Raw genomic sequence first — 21,717 nt, 5'->3', positions numbered from 1 at the left:
AATGATACACCAAGAATGGCAAGGAAAACAGAGGCACTTTACTAGCCCATTGCTGTAAGTCCACACTCATAAAGGAAAAACTCAAGCTACATTGTAAATTATGCTTGAAGGTGTTTATGCAAACTCATTTCCCTACACCTATATGGGTATAGAGGTATTAATCTTGTAGAAATCTGAGATATTTCCTGAATCCAAATGGGTTAAGTAGTCTTAAGTAATACTTTGAATGAGCTGCTGAATGAGGCCCTTCTCCAGAAGAAAGAGGGTGTGGAGCACTTATATAGGAAACTCTCTAGGACTTGTTGTTTAAGAAACAGAGAGACAAGTGCCTTCCTATGTGATGTGCTTTCTCATGAATTACAAATGCCAAGTTGTAGCTGAACTACAAGTTTCTGTTGGCGTATCTTATGCACGAACAGGAGGAACCAAAAGGTTGTGCAGCAGTAGGAAAGATAAGCGCCATAAGAATTGGGAATGTTGAGATCCCAGACACAGGAGCCTTCTTCTGATATGCTAAACAGGCCCTAGAAGAAGGGTGTCAAACTTGTTTCATACAGTGAGTTGAATAGCGTTAACGGCACTGAGGGCTACAAGTGACATCATTAAGCAGAAAGTTTAAGCAGATGATAGCCAGGAATAAGCACTTTGGTCTCATGTAGGAACTCATTAGCTGCAAATAACAGAAGAGAAAACATGCAAATTGTGATCATATTTTCAAGATATGGGAAAGCCCAGTTATCCCATGGGCCACCCTCGCAGCAGCGCCACTTCTGCCGGGGCATCACTTTGCAGCTCAGCAGCTGAGAGTTGCTCCATGAAGCATCACCTCAGCAGAAGTGGTACTGCTGACAGGATGGTCTGTATGACTCCCCCAACACCTCTGCAGCACCTCATTTTCTCACCCCTGTTGGTTTGAGCCTTCCGCCATAGCATTCCTTGCCCTCTGAGGCAACAGCTTCTGCAGCCAACATCTCCTGATGCTTCCTCCTCCATGCTGGCTATCCTTTGACTTGTTTAAGGTTGCTGGTCCAACAACAGGACCTCAGAGTTCAATAGTAAGGAGGGGGTTACTTCACCTGTCCTCCTGGTCAACCTGTCTCTTGGCTCCTTTCCTGCTTGCCCCAGTCCCAGAGCAGCCCTCAGGTAGCCTTCTAGAGACCTCTCATCATCGGCATCTCATCAGCAGCAAGGTTGTGAAGTTTGAGATGGTGTAAAGCTTGAGGCACCATCCGAGAGATGGTGCCTAAGATGGAAGGGCAAATCTGGAAGTGAACTCAAATGTGTCGGACAATTCCTTATGGGCCTTTACCAATGCCCATTTGATGCAGAAAATTGACCCAATGCATACAATTTTCTAAAAAAAACAAGGAGTACAATTGGCTGAATGCAATTACTGGAACCCCTTCTCCCACCAGCCATATACTGTACAGGCATCTCTTCCTCTCCCCCTTGCATGGTGCAGGTCCTACCTTCTGCTTGTGAGGAGGCGACTGTCTCTTCTTCTCCTGCTCCCACAACCTGCCTGCTTATAGCTTCACTGTGCCCCCACCCCCAAGCGCACTGGCACAGTATTCGCGCATAATAGGAACAGAGTCACAGATAATGAGAGGCAGGTGGGGATTCTGCCCCTCTCAGATAAGCAAATTCATGGATAGCAAATTAACATATAAAGAGAACTGACTGAAGAACAAGAGAAAAAAAATCTTTTGGAAACCAAGTATTCTGGTGAGAAGGTTTTGAAAAGGAAAAAATCTACATTTTTTTTTTAAAAAAGACAACATTGTATCCCAGTTTATACTACCTTTGTTAACCTACTAACTTTCATTTTCTCAGACTTTTTATTGAAGTTGTCAGTTTGATAAACCGCAAGAAATTTGCATCATCTAAACTAAAGGAAATTATTACACATGATTACAGTGATTACATTTCCCAGTAAGAAAAAGTTAAAGCATTTCGAGTTTTATAGTTTCAAAAAAGGGGGGAATGACAGAAGTTTATAAAATCATGAATTGCGTGGAGAAAGTAAACAGAGAGAAGTTTTTCTTCCTCTCTATAATTCTGGAATCCGGAATCAAACAACGAAACTGATTGACGAGAGAGTCAAGGCAAACAAAAGAAAACTGTTTCTAGGGAATCGGATGCCAAAAGATGTGATGAAATTAATGGAGATAAGAATATCAGTGACTACTGTTTATACTTGTAAGGAACCTAGAGTTAAGAATACCAGTTGCTCAGGAGTGAGTTATTGCCTTCATCTGCTGTTTATGGGCTTCCCAGTGGCATTTGGCAAGTGGTTGGCCAATGTGGGAACAGGATGTTGGATCTGACAGGCCTTTGGTCCAATCCTGGAGAACTCTTCCTATTGTTCCTTCAAAGCAAAGATAAACAAATAAATACACAGTGATATTGCAGGCCACTGAGAGTGCAGTGAGAAAGTTCTTTGCAGTTGATGACACAAATACTTCATTCCATCAAATCTGTATAACAGAGCCACAAGCATTTGCATCTCAGAACTGGACATCCTTTCCACTACAGTAAGCTTCACAGGTATCTTCTGAGCCCATAGAAAATCACAGAACTGATATTCCTGATGTATTTATGAGGCAAAGACTCCAACTCAGGAATCTGGAAAAGCCTTAATGATACTGTCATATGCAGGAGGTGGGGTTTGTGTTGAGTTGCAGACACGAAGACTGTTATTGGACCAGTGGAATTCAGGACGAGTTAAGCTGTTGGTGGTATTCCCAGTAAGTGTCGTGGTGGTGCTGGTGGGCACCAGAGTAATCAGCTGACTATCTGTTTCCACAGGAAGTGGAGGACACTGCAGGAATGGGTGAAAGGTAGAGGCCCGGAAACTTGATTTCCTTGGGAACGAGTTGGCCTGGTCTAAAGAAGCCTGCCTTTGGAAAGTAAGGCTGGCCAAGCTGAGGTTGCTGCGGCGTTCACAGCTGCTGTTGCGGTAAAATCCTGGCCGGCTGGCACCACATCCATGAGATGCCCTGCAACGGCGAGAAGAGGATGAGGTGCTCCATTGGGAAATACGCGCACTCGCTCTGCGACGAGACAGGCAAGTCAACAAAGCCCAGATAACGCCACCAATTACAAGTCCAATGACCACAGAAACGGAAAAGGCTATTATTATTTGGTCTAAAAGAGAAAAACAGACATGGTGGTTAGGCATCATTTATTAAATGAAAAAGCATATATTACATCTGCTATAATTATGGATATTTTATTTCATATTTCAATGGGGGTTACACTTGCCAGTAACTCATATCAAAGTGGAAATCCTGGTCATAATATAGTTTTGATTACAATGCAATTCTGCATAACTTTCATGATGAACTTTCACGTTACATATAGTAACAAAAGTCATGGAGAGTGTCTTTTATTCACAGACATTAAGATATTAAAATATATGGTCCCTTAATCTGTGCAGGAAAACATCAACAAGGGTGATGAACATGATCTTTGCCACTGCTACTCAGGTTACAAATGCTAGGTGGTTGTTTACATTAAACTTAGTAGCTGGTGTTGTCATCCATTTGCACTTTTTATGGATTGTTAATATTTAAGGAGCTCTGTCTGTAAAAAAAAAGTAGAATATGCATTGTGGAAAGTTTGCTCATAGATGCTTAGCAGCTTTAAAAAAAAAAATCTGTCCCACTTTACCAAAGTATATATTTGATAGGCAAAGGGGGACAACTAGTGGAAGCAAAGAGCAACAGCAAGAATGCTTATTTAAAAAGGAAAAAGAAATAATAGAACAAGTTATTTTGTAGGAATATGATGTACAGTGCTAATTGACAATTTCCAATCCGAAAAGTAAAAGTGCTTTGTTGGAGTGCTGTCACTCAGTGGTAGCACACATGCTATGCATACAAAATGACCTATGTTTGAACTCTAGGTAGGGCAGAGAAATATACCCACCTGTAACCTTGGAGATCACAATCAGCCAATGTCAGAATTACTATACTATGATAGATGACCACTGATCTGACTCAAGACAAAGCAGCTTCCTGCGATAACAAGGGGCTACAATGACCTTCTACTGACTTGTTTAACTTCCTGTTTAGTCACTCAAAACGTAATTGGATAGTCATTCAAAATGTAATTCATGTTGCAGATGAAGCTGCTTTATACTGCATCAGACTATTTGACCATCCAACTCAAGAGTGTCAAATCATGACTGGCAGTAGCTTCCCAAAGCTCCAGGCAACCGTCTTCTCCAGCCTTGTCACTTAAGAAGTTTGAACTGGAGATGTAAGCAAATGAGTGCATGATTGGAGATGTGAGCGATTAAAGAAGTGAGCACACTGATTGCGGGTGTGTGTGTACTTGGTTTTCAGTAAACTACTGATGCCCTACTTATGTTTTTATTTTATTTAGGAAAAGTCTGAGTCACTCTTCAGACACAATGCAATAAGCAATAGCGAAACTGCCCAAAATTTGCCAGGGAAACAAAGGCAGTGCTATCCTGAGCATGGAACTGCTTCATATCAATTTTTTTTAAAAAAGTTACCTAGTTGTTATCAAGTTGTAGTGTTGCCAGAATGGAACAGATTTAGGTCTGTTACAGTGCAACCGCATGCAGGCTTACTCAGTGATACTTACTCCCAAATAAGTATTGATATGACTAGAGCCAAAAACTGCCAGAAGAGTAGCCTATAGATGTTAGTCTGTAGTAGCAAGAACAACAAAGAGTTCTGCGGCACCTTGTAGACTACCAATTTATTTCAGCTTAAGCTTTTGTGAATCACAGTCCACTTCATTAGCAGAGTAACCGTCTTTCCATTAATAGCTCCATCATGCTTTCACAAATGGACTGAATCATGTTTCTCTTTGATCCTTATTGCAGAAAGAATGTACAGTGCGTCTTCCAATTAACTTGTACACTAGCTTGTACACTAACAACTGTGGCCCCATTATTTAGGGAGGTTTACCAGTCCCACACACATCAAGTTTGTGTTGTAAGACATTACACTGTTTGTTCTCTGCACCCCAGCTATCGCTTCAACCAATGTTACACCTGAAACTCCCTGCCCCTTTACACCCTCCCAGCACTGTTCACTGTAACCAAATATTCTTATTGGAGAGAGCAGAAAAAGTGACCATTAAGCCTGGCACTAGTGAAAGATACATTAGCACACATGCTAAGAACCTGAGCAGGATTGGGACACAAGGGGTACACCAGACGCCTCTCCCTTTAACTGGTGGTGCTCTTGTGACTTTCAACTTTTTTCTTTCCTGTAAGTTGCCCAGACCCCACAACAAGAGGCTTTGTGATCCTGACCCCAAGCCTGAAGAACACTAGTGTAGGAGATGGGAGGCCCTGTAACCATGTAATATTGCTCTTTTCTGGAAATCCACTTGAACGGAGATATCAACTTATACTGTATCTCAGTTTTTTAAAAAAATCAGTCTTAAACGATCAACTGAGAAGAATATAAGAAAATTCTACAGGCATTTTAACCAATTTAGGATTCTGAAACTTCTATTCACTATAACATATCAATTCATTTCACAGGCTTCCCATGGGAAAAAGAGCTACAGCAAACGTTTAATCTAAGTCAGTCACCTCCATGAAGAATTAATTTCTCTCAGTGCTTCATAGATGTTTCAGAGACTTGGGCTTCTCATCCTCCAACATTTCACTAACAGAAATAGGAACATGCTTGTAGCACCATTACAGTGCAATCCTATGCATGCCCAGTCACAGGTAAGCCCCAATGAGTTTACCAGGACTTACTGTTACCAGGTAACAGTGCATAGGATTCCACCTTTTATCATCATACAAAGGATGTCTGAGCTGCCTTTCCCATATAACACATTGAGCAGCTCTATTTCATCCTGCAGTATTTGTTTATTCTGAAGGAGCCTGTTCCTCCACTGATTTAAAATCCAAAAGGGAAATTGGTCTTGTTTAAGATATACTAGAAAAACAAAACGGCCCTACACACCAGGTATTATCAACTGGTCAAAGTATACATCAGTAGCAGTTGTGTGAGAAATGGCAGATTGTGTGCTACATGATGCTGAAGTGTTCAGGTTCAGGACTGGCTTAACCATGAGGCGGAGAGCCCAATCCTATACATGTCTACTCAGAGGTAAGTCGCATTATACCCAGCAGGGTTTACTCCCAGGTAAGTGTGGATAGAATTGCAGCCTGTCTGCATCAACTGGTGAGTTGGGGGGAGAGGCAAATTGACAATGGGTGCCCCATCCCCTGGATGTGCTCACTGCTCCCCTAAAACCCACTGAGCCACTTAAATTGGATCTCTGATCCAGAGAGTGTGCTGGGAGAGGATCAGGTCAGTAGCAGCCCACCTTTCCCTCCAGCACTATCAGAGGAAAAACTTGCCCTCCTCCTCATCCATCTACCTATTTAGGAAACGAGACTGGTGTACAAGAGGGGAGGGGAGCACAGTGATCTAAAACCTTCCCCTACCTTCAGCTTTGGTGCCACCTCCTCCTCTTACTCTGCACAGTCCTATTGGAAATAAGCAAAGCAATGAGCAGAGCATCCTAGGATGCCAGAACTGAAGGTAAGGAACAGGAAGGTAAGTTGAAGGTAAGGGTGCAGGTGCATCCACACCTCACCTGGTTGTGTTCCTAAGCAGCAGTGTAGGTGTGGAAGAGGCAGTAGCAATAATGGTGGGGGAGCATTTGTACACCAATGTGCACACAAGGTTTATTTGATTTTTATTTGGGGGGAAGGTGCATATTAGCAGGGCCACTGGACCTGCCCAGTTCAGGCAGCAGATTTGCTCAGGTGTTCTGGTGCATGCATCAAACTATACATATACTCTAGACAATCTGCATCTGCCATCTGCTCAGAGATTTCAACTTCTAGGGGCTCTGGAGAAGGAGCAGGACCCTGATGCCCCACTAGCAGCTCACACTAACACCATTTCAACGAGGCATCCTCAAAATGAAAAGAAAAGGGAGAATGATTTCCCAGGGACAAAAAAAAGGAGATGTCACTGCCCTTTGTAAATAAGGACAGCAAGACTGTAGAATGTTCTTACTCTTCTTTTTCTTCCCCCAGATAATCTCATGTGGAGCCTTGGATGTCTATGTATTTGTGTGGCTATCTTTCTTTGGAAATATTTGGCAATTACACTTTACTGCTATTTTAGGATCAAGTAATATGTGTCACTTTCACAACATACTTCCCAATTGTAATATGCCAGGATCATAACTTCAAAACATTAGTACCAACAGCTTTTGCCACTGGCTTCGCTCGTGTGCTTTGGACAGCAGCTTGGTCATAGCAGGGAATACTTAACTGTATGCAGCAAAAAGCTTCACCTGCTGACACCTGCATACTAAGTGCTGCTGTTAAAGTCACAGAAGCAAGCCCAGGACAGTTTTCTTCTGGTTAGCAACTTTGGGTGCAATCCTAACCAACTTTCCAGCACTGACCTAAGGGCAATGCAGCTCCGAGGTAAGGAAACAAACATTCCCTAACCTTGAGGAGGCCCCCAACTGCAGGATGCCCCATTGGCAGAACTTGTCAGAGCTGGAAAGTTGGTTAGGATTTGGGCCTTTATCACCAACCATTAGGGACATCTGAATTATGTTAAAAGCATGATGTGAAAATCTGCTAAATAAATACTGAGTGTATTCATGTATATAGAAGGCCGACTTTTCTGATCTGTTGCTATAGTACTGAAAGGATAAGAAAGTTACACAGGTATCTTAATTTGAAGCCTTCAAAAACAACAGGAGGCCACTATGCAATAAAGCATATCGCAGCAATAATTCCAGAAGGCAATTAGGCAGCAAGAACATCCAATGACATCATCAAGGCCTTGTTAGCTGTCCTAGGAAAATGGTGCCACATTTCAAGGGGCTTAGATTTATGACCGATTCAGAATTAAATTAGGAGGAAGCTTCAGTTTCCGGCAGTTGTTAGGCAGTCACCAATTAACACAGCCTTTGCAAAGTTGGCAAGCGCAATGCCTTGTATGGAGCCAAGTTGCTCCAGGTGTCCCTTAATAACAAGGAAATTCAAGAAAAGTACCAATCAGCTAAAGATCCTACAGTAACATTTGGCAAATACATTAGAAATTTGATCAGCAGACTCTTTCCAGATTGTTCTGTCTTAGGCATGGGTTTGCGACTGGTGAATATGAAAAAATGGGAATAGAAACCATGCATTTTTTTGGTAATTACATCGTAGAATAATCTACAACTTCCTTGTCCTGTCATATATGAATAAATAGTTCCATCACATTTATAGCAATGCACATGTCTGTACCAATACAATTACTCTGCTAGCATTCTAATATCGATGGAATGAGACTGAAGTAGGGTGATGGTACTAATATCATTCATCCCATTCCATAATTTGTATTCATAAGAACATAAGAACAGCCCCACTGGATCAGGCCATAGGCCCATCTAGTCCAGCTTCCTGTATCTCACAGCGGCCCAACAAATGCCCCAGGGAGCACATCAGATAACAAGAGACCTCATCCTGGTGCCCTCCCTTGCATTGGCATTCTGAAAAACCCATTTCTAAAATCAGGAGGTTGCACATACACATCATGACTTGTAACCCATGATGGCTTTTTCCTCCAGAAATTTGTCCAATCCCCTTTTAAAGGCATCTAGGCCAGATGCCATCACCACATCCTGTGACAAGGAGTTCCACAGACCAACCACACGCCGAATAAAGAATAATTCATCTCATTAAAGATAATAAAGATAATTCATCCCATTATCATTCATTCCTTTGTATAGTCAGTGCCCTTCATTGTTCTTCCACAACTGAAAGGCATTCCTGATTGTGTAAGGGAGATGGATTTTCACCAGGAAGAGGAAAGTCAGTGAAAGTTGGCCCCTTTATGCAGTAGAAAACAGCAACTTATATTTGCATCCGTATTACTGCAAGTTCTGAAGTTGCAATCCTAGGCATACTTATCCAAGAGTTAGCTCCACTGGAAATACTTCTGAGTAAACATGCATAAGATCAGGTTGCCAATGGTAACTAGCAAAGCTATATCCTATTTCACAGCTATGTCTTGAGGCAATCATTACAAAAAAGAGTCAACCATGAACATTTTTATAACTTTGGTTTCCATATAATAACAACAACAACAACAACAACAACAACAACAACAACTTTATTTATACCCCGCCCTTCTCCCCAAAGGGACCCAGGGTGGCTCACAACAGTTAAAAACAGATCAAAACATGATTTAGCAAACAGATAAAAACATAATAACACATTGACAGATATGATAAAAACAGTAGTCAGATAAAAAGGTAAAAAAGAGCATATAGCAGCAGATCATAATGAATCAGGCCAGTAAAAAATACTAAAAGATGTAGAAAAGATGTTTAAAAGGCCATGAGCTCAGAAGGCTTTTTTAAACAGAAGGGTCTTCAGGCCTCGCCGAAAAGTCTCAAGAGAGGGAGCTATTCTCAAGTCAAGGGGAAGGGAGTTTCATAACATTAGAACGTATTATAACGTATTATAACGTATAACGTATTATAAATGGAAGTAATTTTAAGTACAGATTTGATTGAAATTCAATAATATTTGATCAGACGGCAATCTGATTTTCCTCTAACTATCCTGAGAATGTCATTGCTACTTCCTTTTTCCTTTGTAACAGCTGAGAAATTCCATGGAAAACCTTCCATTCATACTTGAAATTTTCAAGATGCTATAACATTCCAATTATTGGGTTGATCCCTTTAAAAAAAATCTCAGATGTGTTCCCAGGCTCATATGTGGTTAAACCTTATCTGGAATCCCAGACTGACTGAGGCTGTATAATGCTGTTATACATTGAAGAAAATGCATACTGCATATACTCAGAGAACCTAGATTAAAGGTGGATATTTTTTCCTTGTTGCTTTGTAGTCATTCCCCCAGCACTCTTTCAGCCTGGCTAATTCCTTACTCCAGTTCCCCGAAATCTAGATCTGTGAGAGCTGCTATGAGCTTCTATGGGCACTTATGAACTGTAAGGAGATCCTAAGTGATCAGATATACTGACCAAAGGTTCTGCATCTTTTACCAGCTGCATGAAAAGCTAGCATTATGCAAATAAAACTTGTGATAGAGGACAGATTCAGAAAAAATTCTGTTAAATTCCTGGTGGATAGATTCTAAAGGCACAGGAAGTTTCCACAAACGGTGGTAGCCTGGGTGTAGTTGCTGAAAAGGAATCCTATGCAACCTGGAATTTGACATTTAAATGGCTTACAGCCCAATCCTATCCACACTTTCCTGGGAGCAAGCCCCATTGACTCTAATGGGACTTACTTCTGAGTAGACATGCATAGGATTGGGCTGTGAATCAGCCATAGCATATCTCAATAGAATATGGAGGGGTTGAGGAAGCCTCTTCTGGGAGTGAAAATAGTGCTGCCGTCATGCTTCCTTAAAACAGCCTTATGCATTCATTGAAAAGACACAAGAGGCAGAAATTAAGCAAGTGCTTTGAGTTGTGGTACTTCTTTTCCTATATAAAATGGTTTGCTACCAGAGACTACTGTGAAGAAGTGTGTAATGCTTCCCTGCTATCTCTGCCACTATAAATATTCAAATAGTGGCAATCAAGATGTGTGGAACTTCTCTGAGGAATTTTGCTAGTCTTATCAAATACAAAACTCTTCCAACTTCCTTCACAATTCCTTGGATCTTTTGCTTGATGAGGAATGTCCAATTTCACTTTGGACAAAATTCTGTGGTAACTTTTTGTCCCTTCTTTGCCCCAAACCCCACAGCAGACAATGTTTTAAACTGGGCGGAAACACTGCAGCTCTTTTTTTTCTTCTGGTTCTTGGTTGTTTTAATTCTTTGAGAAATATTCTCCCAGGCATGAGAGCTGCTGTTGTTTCCCGCCCCTGCAATGATCCCAAAATATGCTCTATGTCCTTTAGGACAGCAGTTCTCAAACTGTCACAAGAAGGCCCATTGATTCAAGGGAGAAAACTGTTTCCACAATCTCAGGTACACTTCTGTGCCAGAATGGGGAAGAACATATGGATGAGAGATATGTGGCAAGCCCAGTACCAAAGGAGGAATAATTGAGAAATGAGAAAACCACAAAGAGTCCCAAACAAAGGTCTTTGGGACCATCAATTACTATGCTTGGAGGGAAATGAGAAAAGGGAACCTTCTATGATTTGTTACAGCAACCACCTTCATAGTTATGACTGTAGGAGCATTCATGTTCTGAAAAAATGGGCAATTCCACCCCCCCCCCACCTTGGTATTACTGGATTACTGCTTTAAACCCAGTTCCATGCCCCTGAGCCACTGGGGGTTGCTATCTTCACTATTCAATTTTAGAAAAGTTCTGAGGTCTCATTCCAAACTGTTTGAAAGCTGTTCTATTCCAAATACACAAATGTGCTAGCAAATAAAATGATGTACTCAGTATGAAACTGTAGGGTATGGCAAATTTAGAGATTACATTTACAGCACCACAATTCCCATCCCTCTCCCTACAAAGTTACCTTAATGGCTGGCTGATATTTTCAGTAATTGGTTTAATAATTGTGTTTAATAATACTACCTTTTGAAGTTGTTCTACTTATTGTGAAAATTTGAAGCGTACCTAAACAGCAAGCAACATGAGGCAGGGACGTAACAATATTTGGAAAACAGGCATGCAAATATATCTGTCAGAACAGAGACTATTTTATAACAAGAGTCTACATTGAAAAAGTTGGAAAGTCATCATATAATAAATAACATAATTGTATCACGTACAGAAAATTTTAAAAAAAATCAAGTATAGAAAATATTAACTTTTTTAAAAAGAAGAAGTACTTACTCCAGAAATTGGGTGGCCATAAGCTCTCAGGTCTAGTACTGTTGGTAAACATATTCAAAAAATTGTCCAAGTAATACAAGTGATATATCCACTGTAGAGCGCTTAGATTTATGTTAGAAATTTGACTTGGAAAAAATGCCCTTACATATTCCCTTACATTGTTCTGTTTGCATGAAAGGAAATCAGTGGATCACATTTCCTGCTTTTATACTCAAATTAGCAACTATTTGCTTTATCTCAGACTGCCACATGGATCCTGAGACAAGGGAATAATTTCCCCTGCGTCATTTCCTTGGCTAGACAGCGAGTTAACCACGAACAATACTTCATCCCCTTGTGTTTCTCTTGTTGTTGGATCCAGCTCATCACCAAAGGGAGAGAGAAAGTTCTTTCCCCAGAGTGTTTCTGTGCAAGGAAGACCTCACCCTGCTTTCCTGAATATACAAGGCACATCTGTGAGCTACCAAGTTTTTGTATAGCAGGGATTCATGATCTGGACATCACTAAGGGCGCAATCCTACCCTGCCCTGGAACAGGCAAACCAAGAGGCTTGCACTGTATCCAGCACAGAATAGGGGCCCAAGGCGGCTCATCCAGAGGCAAGGGAAAACTTTTCCCCTTACCTCTGGGTAAGACACCCTTGCCCCATGGGTCTTCTCAGACTTGCACCACCTCCTGAGGTAGCACAAGTCCGAGGAGAGCGGAGCAGCTTCAAGCCACTCCAGACTCCCCGGGAACGAGGGATGAGATCCAGCATAAGTGCTGGATCCCAGCCCCACCTCCTGCTCCCCACCTGCCTGCCCCCAGGGCCACCCACTGCCCACCCTGCCCCCTCCCAGGAACACCTCCCTCCCGCCTCCTCCCCGCCCACCCCAGAGGCTTGCATTGGCCCAGCCAGGCTGATGCAAGCCTCGCCAAGGAAGCCAGTGTGGAGGCTTGTGTCAGCCTCCGCAGGCCGGTGCACCTCTGTGCGCCGGCCCAGCTTCTTCCTGAGGAGGCGCAAACGTGCCTTACAGCACGTTTTGCTGTACTTTGTTTTGGGATTTGCGCTGGCCCAAGTGCACCTCTGGATTGCACCCTAAATTGTTTTTGAGCACAAGCCTAACCAGGTCTACTCAGAAGTAAGTCCTATTTTGTTCAATGAGACTTACTTTCAGGAAAGTGTGGTTAGGATTGCAGCCTTTAATAGTTTGTAGAGTTTCACTTAGCTTATTGTTGGTTGTATTTGGATTTTCTTGTGTCATTGATGACTTATTTCTGTTCCTTTCCTAAAGAGAGACCTTATTATTAAAATCATTTCCATAAAATATTTCAAAATGCAATACAATCCTTTCCTTGATCCATTCCTTGATTTAGGCCAGCACTTTAGAATGCCACAATCACAAGTTGCCCCATCCAAAGACTTCGACCGTCCTGGAGAAGTTAGAGACATTAGATCAGAAGGAAGCAGAGCAGTCTCTTCAGCTGCTATATAACTTTTGTTACTTTGGAAAATTCCAGGATTGGCTTCTATACAATCTTTGCTTGCACAGCACTTGTGATCCCGTAAATAAAAGCCACATCATGGGAGTTTCCAACTCCATGGCTAAATCTAATCAAGAATAGTACACTAATGGACGCCGCAGCCTCCAGAACAAGTCAAGAACTCATTGTCGCACCCTCAGCAGCATGCAAAACAACAGCAGCATCTGTCTTGAACTGGACGTGAGCAATCAGGGGCCATCAGGACACACAAGAAAGGTCCTTGATTAGCTCACCTCTCAAAAAGATTCTGTGCCTTCCGATGAGAGCATAAGGTATAAAACACAGGGTCACAGACCCTCATGTTCTTTGTTCTTTGGTTGATTCATAAAGGCCCAATCCTATCTTCCTCTCCCCACAGGTCCAGCCACACTAAAAAGGACTGTGCTGTATCCAGCAGGGTGGGGGATGGATCAGGAGACTTTGGAGGGGAAAAGAGATTAAATCCCCCTATCCCCCATAAGCCTCCTGCTCCACAATGGAACTCCTCGGACCTGCACCAGCTCCGTAGCTGGCACAAGTTCAAGGAGAGAAGGGAGGGAGAGAAGGGTGGATTCAGAATGAGGGGATAGGATCTAGAAAACCACTGCTGCCAGACCCACCAGCAGTCTCCCCACCCCCATTCCTCCCCACCACTGCCTGACCTGCTCTAGTGGGAGTGGCAAGGTCAGGTTATGTCCAAAGAGCCCTGCTTCAAGCTTTCTATTGCTGCACTTTTAACATCACCTCCCTCCTTCTATGCCATTCCACTGAGTTGTGCCACCGGCCACTGCATTCAATCCCTGCACATCAAATAGATTTCCCCCCTTGTGCATATGTTACACATGTCTTAAAAAGCATGCCTGGTGACAGCTTAGCATGTTCAGTGAAACAGGTTGCCCTATCTTTTTTAATTGAGCTTCTGAATCCTTCCCTTATTTCAGTTGCACACATTGTTCTTTTCTATCTTGCCCAGCTATCAGACCTGGCTTGAGGGCAGGTCATACCTGAGGCACAGGAAATTCACTGCCTCCACTGCCATTGCCGCTGCCTCTTCCTTATTCACCCAGCAAGGAGAGGAGCCCCTTTACCCCCAATTGCATAATAAGAACCTTTATTAACCAAGATTGTTACAACAGCTGCAACCCCTCCTAGACAAAGATAGCTCAGCCCTAGTGAGCTGCACTCTGATAACCTTACAATTACTGTAGACCAGGGGTGTCAAACATAAGGCCCGGGGGCCAGATGCGGCCCATGGAAGCTTTTTATATGGCCCTTAGGCTCTCAGCTGCTGAGCAGTGCTGAGGTGTTACTGCTATAAGGGCAGCCCCCACGAAGGTTGAGCTCTCCCATATCTTGAAATATGATCAAGATTTGCGTGTTTTCTCTTCTCTCATTTGAAGTTAATGAATTCCTAAGTGAGGAAAAAGTGCTAATTTTTGGTTATGAGTTGTTTAATGACATCACTTCCTGCCGAATGACATCACTTCCGGTCCTCAGCAAGCATCATGAATGCCATTCGGCCCTCGGTATGAAATGAGTTTGACACCCCTGCGGTAGACTGTAATACATTGTACTTGTGGTTGCCTTTGAAGACTATTCAGAAACTTCAACTACTTCAGATAGTAGGCTACACACTGGGACAAGTTACAGGGATCACATTTTACCAATTCTTAAGCATCTGCACTAGCTGCTGGTACATTTTTTAGCACAATTCAAGGTACTGATGCTAACTTGGGTGTCCAATGGATTGTCTCTTCCACATGAGCCTTCCTAAATACTGCATTCATTGTGATCCTGTTTGTATTATCTTGTAAGCTGCATAGAAAGCATACAACTGAGGGGAGAATATATCTGTGCACAATTGTGTCAGCCCTGTTTCTAGCTACTGTGATCATGAAAATCACAGTGGCTTCAGCACCCACATGTTTCATACAAATGGAGACTCTGCATGAGCACTTCCTGGTCACAAGCTCAGTATCTATTCAGTGTGTTCCCAAAGTATTTGTAGAGAGCATCACTATAATGTGTGCCAGGTCTAAGCCTGCACCCCCCCCCGCCCCTCCCGGAGAGAACCACATTATTTTCAGTTGTCAGTTCAGATGTATAAGTACAATTATTTACTTAAGGGTCTCCTTGTCACATATTACTGGAGAAACCAGGCTGAACTATTAGATTGCATTCTTAAAACCACTTAGCACAGAGGAGCTCTAAAATAGTCCTATTAGCACTGAATAATCCTGTTGTTGCCTTAAATGAAACTTCCATAGAACTATTACAGAGTAATTGCAGCCGTAATTAATGGCAGCTATGGGAGAATTTTTTGAAGTCATTAAATACTCTTCAGGCTTATATTTTAAAAAACCTACTTAAAGGAGAGAGAGAGAGAAAAAAAAATCATTCCCAACTGTCAAAGACGAAGAGAGAGCTTTAATCTTCTCAATTCAAAGGGTAATTTTACTCCCCAAATGAATCTGACATTGTATAGAGAAAAAGATCCTGTAGCTAAACATCATGTTGGTACTATAACAGCACAACCCTATGCATGTCTATTCAGAAGTAAGTCTAATTGAATTCAATAGAACTTACTCCCAGGAAAGTACACAAAGGACTGCAACCTAACAGTCCAATCCTACCTAACTCTCTGTGCAGCACACAACCAGCATCCTGTCTCCTGCAGGGGAGTTCTGACTGCTGGAGTTATCCGCCAGCCCATGTCCCCTTGCCCATGGTGTAAGCAATATCACTGGCACATATATGCATTGACCCATGCAGACAGATCATGACCAGGAAGCAGGGCCGTAGCTGGGGAGGGGGGCCAGGGGGGGGGGTTTCACACACACCCCGAGCAAGCAGTTTGCCCCCCCCCCTAGAATTTTTTCCAAAACTGTTCTCTTTTTGTCTAGTCTGGCGTTAGTTGGGGGTGATTTGAAGTCCCTTTTGCAACTTTTTTCATGCACAGGAGGGAAGAGGATTTGGTGCTTCTGGCAGGGATGGGAGGGAGAGAGAGAGAGTGCATGTGTGTAGAGTGAGTAAAACAGGGTCTTGGAGGGCTCCTTGGAAGTTATGACCTCTGGTCACCCTGCCCCCATCCAGAACACATGGAGAGCGGGGCTGGTCAAGAGAAGCTACAAGGAAGAGGGAGAGTAGCGAGAGATTTCTACTTTACTGGCAGGGGGGGTGGGGAGGGTGCTATTTCTTCTACTGTGGAACATGCTAATTACTACAAGGTATTGCTACAGAGGGGCAGGGAGAAAAGTTTCTGTTTGGAGAAACCATGGTGGGGTTTTTGCCTTTCATATATATTTTTAAAATTATTGGCTGCTGCTTGGGGACTGGGGAGACCCTTTTTCTGTGGGAAAAGCATGGAAAGCATTTGAGCTAAAGAGAACCAAGAACTTAAGTGTAGAAAAGGTTCTAAGCAGGGGTGGATCCAGGGGAGGCCATGGGTGCATACCCCCCCCCCAACTGTCCTGCCAGCAGGGAAGGACATCAGCCAGGATGGAGAGCAAAATCAGGTGTAAGGGGACCACCCACTGGGCAGGTGTCAAGGAGGTTGGCTGGAATGGGATCCCAGGTCTACCCACCCAGCAAACAGCCACAGAGACTTTAAGCTCAATCAGGAGCCCAGGTCTAACCAAGCAGATAGACCTGGGCTCCAAGTCCAGCAAATAGCCACAGAGGCCTGAGAGAGGACATGATTGAGACCTACAAAATTATGCAGGGGGTGGATGGAGTAGATAGAGAGAGATACTCTTTTCCTTGTCACTTAAAACCAGAACCAGGGGACATCCACTAAAATTGAGTGTTGAGCGAGTTAGGACAGATAAAAGAAAATATTTCTTTACTCAGTGTGTAATTAATCTGTGGAACTCCATGCCATAGGAAGTGGTGATGGCATCTTACCTAGATGCCTTTAAGAGGGGATTGGACAAATTTCTGGAGGAAAAGTCCATCATGGGTTATGAGTCATGATAGGTATGTGCAAGCTCCTGATTTTTGAAGTAGACTGCCTTGGAATGCCAGATGCAGGAGAGGGCACCAGGATGCAGGTTTTGTCTTGCTGCCTTTTGTGCTCCCTGAAGCATTTGATGGGCCACTGTGAGATACAGGAAGCTGGACTGGATGGGCCAGGTAGACCTGGACTCCAAGTCCAAGTGGGAGCCCAGCTCTACCTGCCCAGCAAATAACCACAGAGGTTATAAGCTCAATCGGGAGCTCAATCGGTTATAAGCTCAATCGGGAGGTTATAAGCTCAATCGAAGTTCAGGTGGGAGCCCAGGTCTACCCACCCAGCAAATGTCCACAGAGGCAATAAGCACAAGTGGGACACCAGATCTACATAGCAGGTAGACCTGGGTTCAAAGTCCAGGCGGAAGCCCAGGTTTACCCACCCAGCAAATAGCCAAAGAGGCTATAAGCTCAATCAGGAGTCCACATCTACGTGGCAGGCAGACCTGGACTCCGTCCAGGTGGGAGCCCAGATTTACCTGCCTGGTTGACCTGGGCTCTGAAAGTAGTGCTCATGCCCCCCCCTCCCATACAGACACTGGATCCACCCCTGATTCTAAGGAGATTCAACTCTCAGAAAGGTAGGAGAATGTACTGGGTAGATTCAATAATTCAAATCTTCTGTACTGTGCTTTTTAAAAGTAGTGAATATTGTAAAAAAAAACAAAAAAAACTAGTGTTCCAATGGTGTTACTGTATTTGACTTGCATATCTTGCTTTTATGTAAAGTAAATAAATTTTATTTTAGTATGTATCAATGCATCAGCAATGTGTCATCGGCTAATGAAAGGCTTTCAATACAAGCAAATACTACCTGCATCGCAGTGATATGTTTTACTTTTGCAGGGATGCAAGCCTGTGTATTGTGCTGGTGTGTAAAATGAAAGGATATGTTGCATGTAATTTCTATGCAGACAAATACATTTTACGTGGCATACAGAGATGCATTTATTCTATGCAAATTATTGTTACATTGCTTTACAAATAATGAATATGTGTTTCAATAACCCCCCCCCCCAAAATATTTACTCTTTATGAAATTTGGGGGAGTTAACAGGTCTTTAATGTGTCTCCATACTTATCCCTTCATTTTGCACACCAGTATAGATACCCAACATAATTGCCCTCCCTGAAAAAATAGTCACCCCCCCCCCCCACCTCTAGAATCCTGGCTACAGGCCTGCCAGGAAGGAGGTTTGGATTCAGAGGGCACTGCTGCTGCTGAATTCGTCCCCTCCTGGGCCATCCATCCCCTGCCCCCATCTCTTCATTCCACCCACTTCTGCGTCATTCCACACACACCCCCGTGCTGGAATTTCCCACTCCAGTGGTCCTCCCAAGGCCTACTGGCATGCAAAGCATTGTATGGTTGCTTCATAGCAGTCTGTGCCAGCAGTGTGTGTGTGTTCCGCTGGCACCAATCATAGATAGGCTTGAGCAGTAAATCTGATATTCTTTCCTAGCTCTAATCCTTGCCTGTCAACATTTCAGAGAGGATTTGGTTTTGTTCTGCTTCCTATTTTCTTCCTATTTCTAATTTGGAAACACATTCTTCAAATTGATGATACACCTGATATTAAACAAAATGAGTATAATTTTATATAGACCATGGACTACCCAAATAATTAACTAAAATTTTTAATATAAATTAAAACTAGTGATATCATTTTGACTCTCCTAAGCAGAGAATCACTTACTGCGCACCAAGACACAATAGTTGATGTACAATGCAAAATATTTCAACTAACAGCCCAATCCCATCCACACCCTATTACACCTTACAACCGAATCCAATTGGCTGTTTCTGCTGGTGGAATGCGCATTTCCACCGGCTTAAACAACTTTATGGTTGTTGCAAATGCAATGGTTCCAGAGCGTGCAGCCTGGTTGCCGTGGCAAGTGGCCAGGTCCACTTGAAGACAAATGCTGACCACCCACCACAGCAGGTAAGGCACTGCAGGGATCAGGAGGGAGGTGGGGAGGGAATGGAACATGAGGGGTGGAACCGGGCAGGGGACAGGCAGAATGATGAGGAAATGGGGCCAGAACAAGGGTGGATCAAGCCTGGGAAGGGGGCAGGTTCAGTGGCAGTGGCACCTGCTGCATCCTAACCTCTTCTCGAGCCCAATCCTCCTTCACAGACTAATAATGACTTGTGCCAACTATAGAGCTGGTGCAGGTTCAAACTGACCCATGGCAGCCATTGGGGCTTACCCTGGGGTAATGTTTCCTTATCCTAAGGCGACCTCAACATGCCAACGCTCCCCCACAGAATACATTGGATGCCACATTGGAACCACTGCATTGCTGAGTTAGGTTTGGGCTGTTAGTCTAATATGGCTAAAACATAAGTACTGTACTTTAGAAATAACGACAACTACCAACCACAGCACTCAAGCAGCATGGCTAAGGGAGTCCAATCCCCACGAGCCACATAATCTCTGCAATGATGCAAGACCTCTGAGGCCCCCAATCATTTTGCAATGAAAGAGGCACATACAAAGTCAGAAATGATGCCTCTTGCTATTTTTTACTTGGCAAACAGCTCTTCCTGAGCATCCGCCCAGCAGATGATGCTCAACATGTTGTATCATACAGGTCTTCGGGGCTTCCTGTCACTTCACACAGCCACATTAGAATCACTGCCTGCTTTATGTGTCATGTTTGACCTGGGAAGCACTGCTTCCCGAGCAAAAACCCAGCTGCTTCCATCCTCTCACCATGCAATGATTAATCATCCTTGAAAGCAGTACTGACCAAGCAAAAAGCAGTGTGAAAGGAATCCTTTCCTTTCTCGCTGGCACTGCTCCCAGCACAAAGGAGGATGCCTTAGAGATACCTGGCTGAGTGACATCCACCAGTGGGAGACCACCCCAGCCCCACACCCAGGAACAAAGGTTCAAGGTGGCCCCCCCCACGGGATGCTGCTGTCTCCCAGCATGCAAATCTGCCCCCCCTACACTCAACCCAGGCTCACAGAGCCTCGCGCAACCACAAGCTGCATTGAAGCAAAACAACAGAGGCGTTAAACTGTGCTCCCGTTTTTCCGGAAGCAGTTTCCAACCTCGTTGGGAGCCTCAGCGAGGCTTCCGTGGGGTCCTAAAGGCTCCCGTCTGGGGTATTTGCCCCATTGTTCTTAACAGGAGGTCCACCACTGATCCACTCCCTACCTGGATGCCTTGATTCTGCCTATCCACAGTCTTCCAGACACAGGAGTGAAGTGGCTAGACTGGAAGTGGCTAGACTCCTTGAAAAACTGCTCTGGGTGTAGTGGTGTCCAGGCCAAGTGTTGTCTGCACCAGTCCCAGCATGCAATGAAACCATTTCCCAGAGCCACCTGCTGTTGCTCACTGGAAGATTCACCAGCAGGTCAGAAGTGGCACTTCTCAGGCTTCTTTTTACCTGGCTAGCCACTCTCACCAATATGTTGACCAGTCCAAAAACACCAGTAGAGGTGCAACTGACCACAGTGAGATGACACCTTTGCCACAATGTGTAGAAACCTCCAAGACATTCTCTCATGTTGCACAAGAAGGTGAGTCAACCAGCTCAAAAGCACTGCCTGGCCACAACTATTCCTAGAGCTAACCTAGCCAAATGAAGAACTGGGAAGAGACCTTCTCTGTCCAACCTTCAGTGTCTCCTTCAGCCATGGTAGGGAATTAAGGATGAGCAACATTCATGCCTGCAGTTTGCAGGCATTATGAAACTTCTGGTTTGGCCAGGCCTGTTACAGGTATTACAGGCTTGGGCTTCTTCCCTTGCCTGATCAAAAGAACAGTTCTGCCTACTGCACTTCTGGCACATTTCTTGATCCAGCCGTAGCTGAGACTCAAGCTCAAGAATTTCAGGAGCCTGTTTGCACGCTTGTTCCCAGCTTAGTGTAAAATACAGTTGCTCATAGTCCTGGCCTGGCCCTGAGCTTATATTATACCAGTGTTCTGCAACCTATGGGTCAGGATCCTAATAGGGTTTCAAAGCCTCATTTGGGGTGTCGAGGCAATCTGTGCAAGAGAGGCCTTGGATCCAAGCCAATAATAGTACTGCCTTATCAAAACAGAGTTCTTGAGATAATCTTGCACAGCCTCTTCTCGCTGTCTTGCCCTGCAGCTCCTAAGGCGCTGGCTCTGCTTAGGCTGCTACCTCCTAGGGTTGTTGTGAAGGTGAAAGAAGTAGGGGGAAGTGGGGGGATTAGGGCAGGGAGGAGGGGTGGGCAACAATGGGGGCAAATCTGGTCCCGGGATGGAAAAAGAATTGGCTGTGGGTTTCCAGCCTCATACCACTGCACTATACCATAGATCTCCCCAAACACCAGTGGCATCACTAGGATTTGTGTCACCTGGTGCGGGAGGCCTGCGTGTCACCCCATGTAGTGGGTGGGGCAATGCCTCAGGTGGGTGTAGTG

The 21,717-nt window shown here is 43.9% G+C and overlaps 1 protein-coding gene across 1 annotated transcript; it reads right to left on the bottom strand.

Moving 5' to 3' along the window:
• Window positions 1–1,819: 1,819 nt before the first annotated feature.
• On the bottom strand, window positions 1,820–11,960 carry MYCT1 (MYC target 1). The gene is made up of 2 exons (XM_066615735.1): window positions 11,802–11,960; window positions 1,820–3,147 (listed from the first exon to the last, which is right to left on the bottom strand). Exons 1-2 carry the CDS (start codon window positions 11,851–11,853, stop codon window positions 2,618–2,620), a joined length of 582 nt encoding a protein of 193 aa, XP_066471832.1. The 5' UTR covers window positions 11,854–11,960; the 3' UTR covers window positions 1,820–2,617.
• Window positions 11,961–21,717: the final 9,757 nt, after the last annotated feature.

The sequence above is a fragment of the Tiliqua scincoides genome, chromosome 1 (assembly GCF_035046505.1).
Source record: "Tiliqua scincoides isolate rTilSci1 chromosome 1, rTilSci1.hap2, whole genome shotgun sequence".
Classification (NCBI taxonomy): Eukaryota; Metazoa; Chordata; class Lepidosauria; order Squamata; family Scincidae; genus Tiliqua; species Tiliqua scincoides.
The sequence above is the reverse complement of the archived record's forward strand: the minus strand, read 5'-3'. Positions and strand labels throughout refer to the sequence as shown.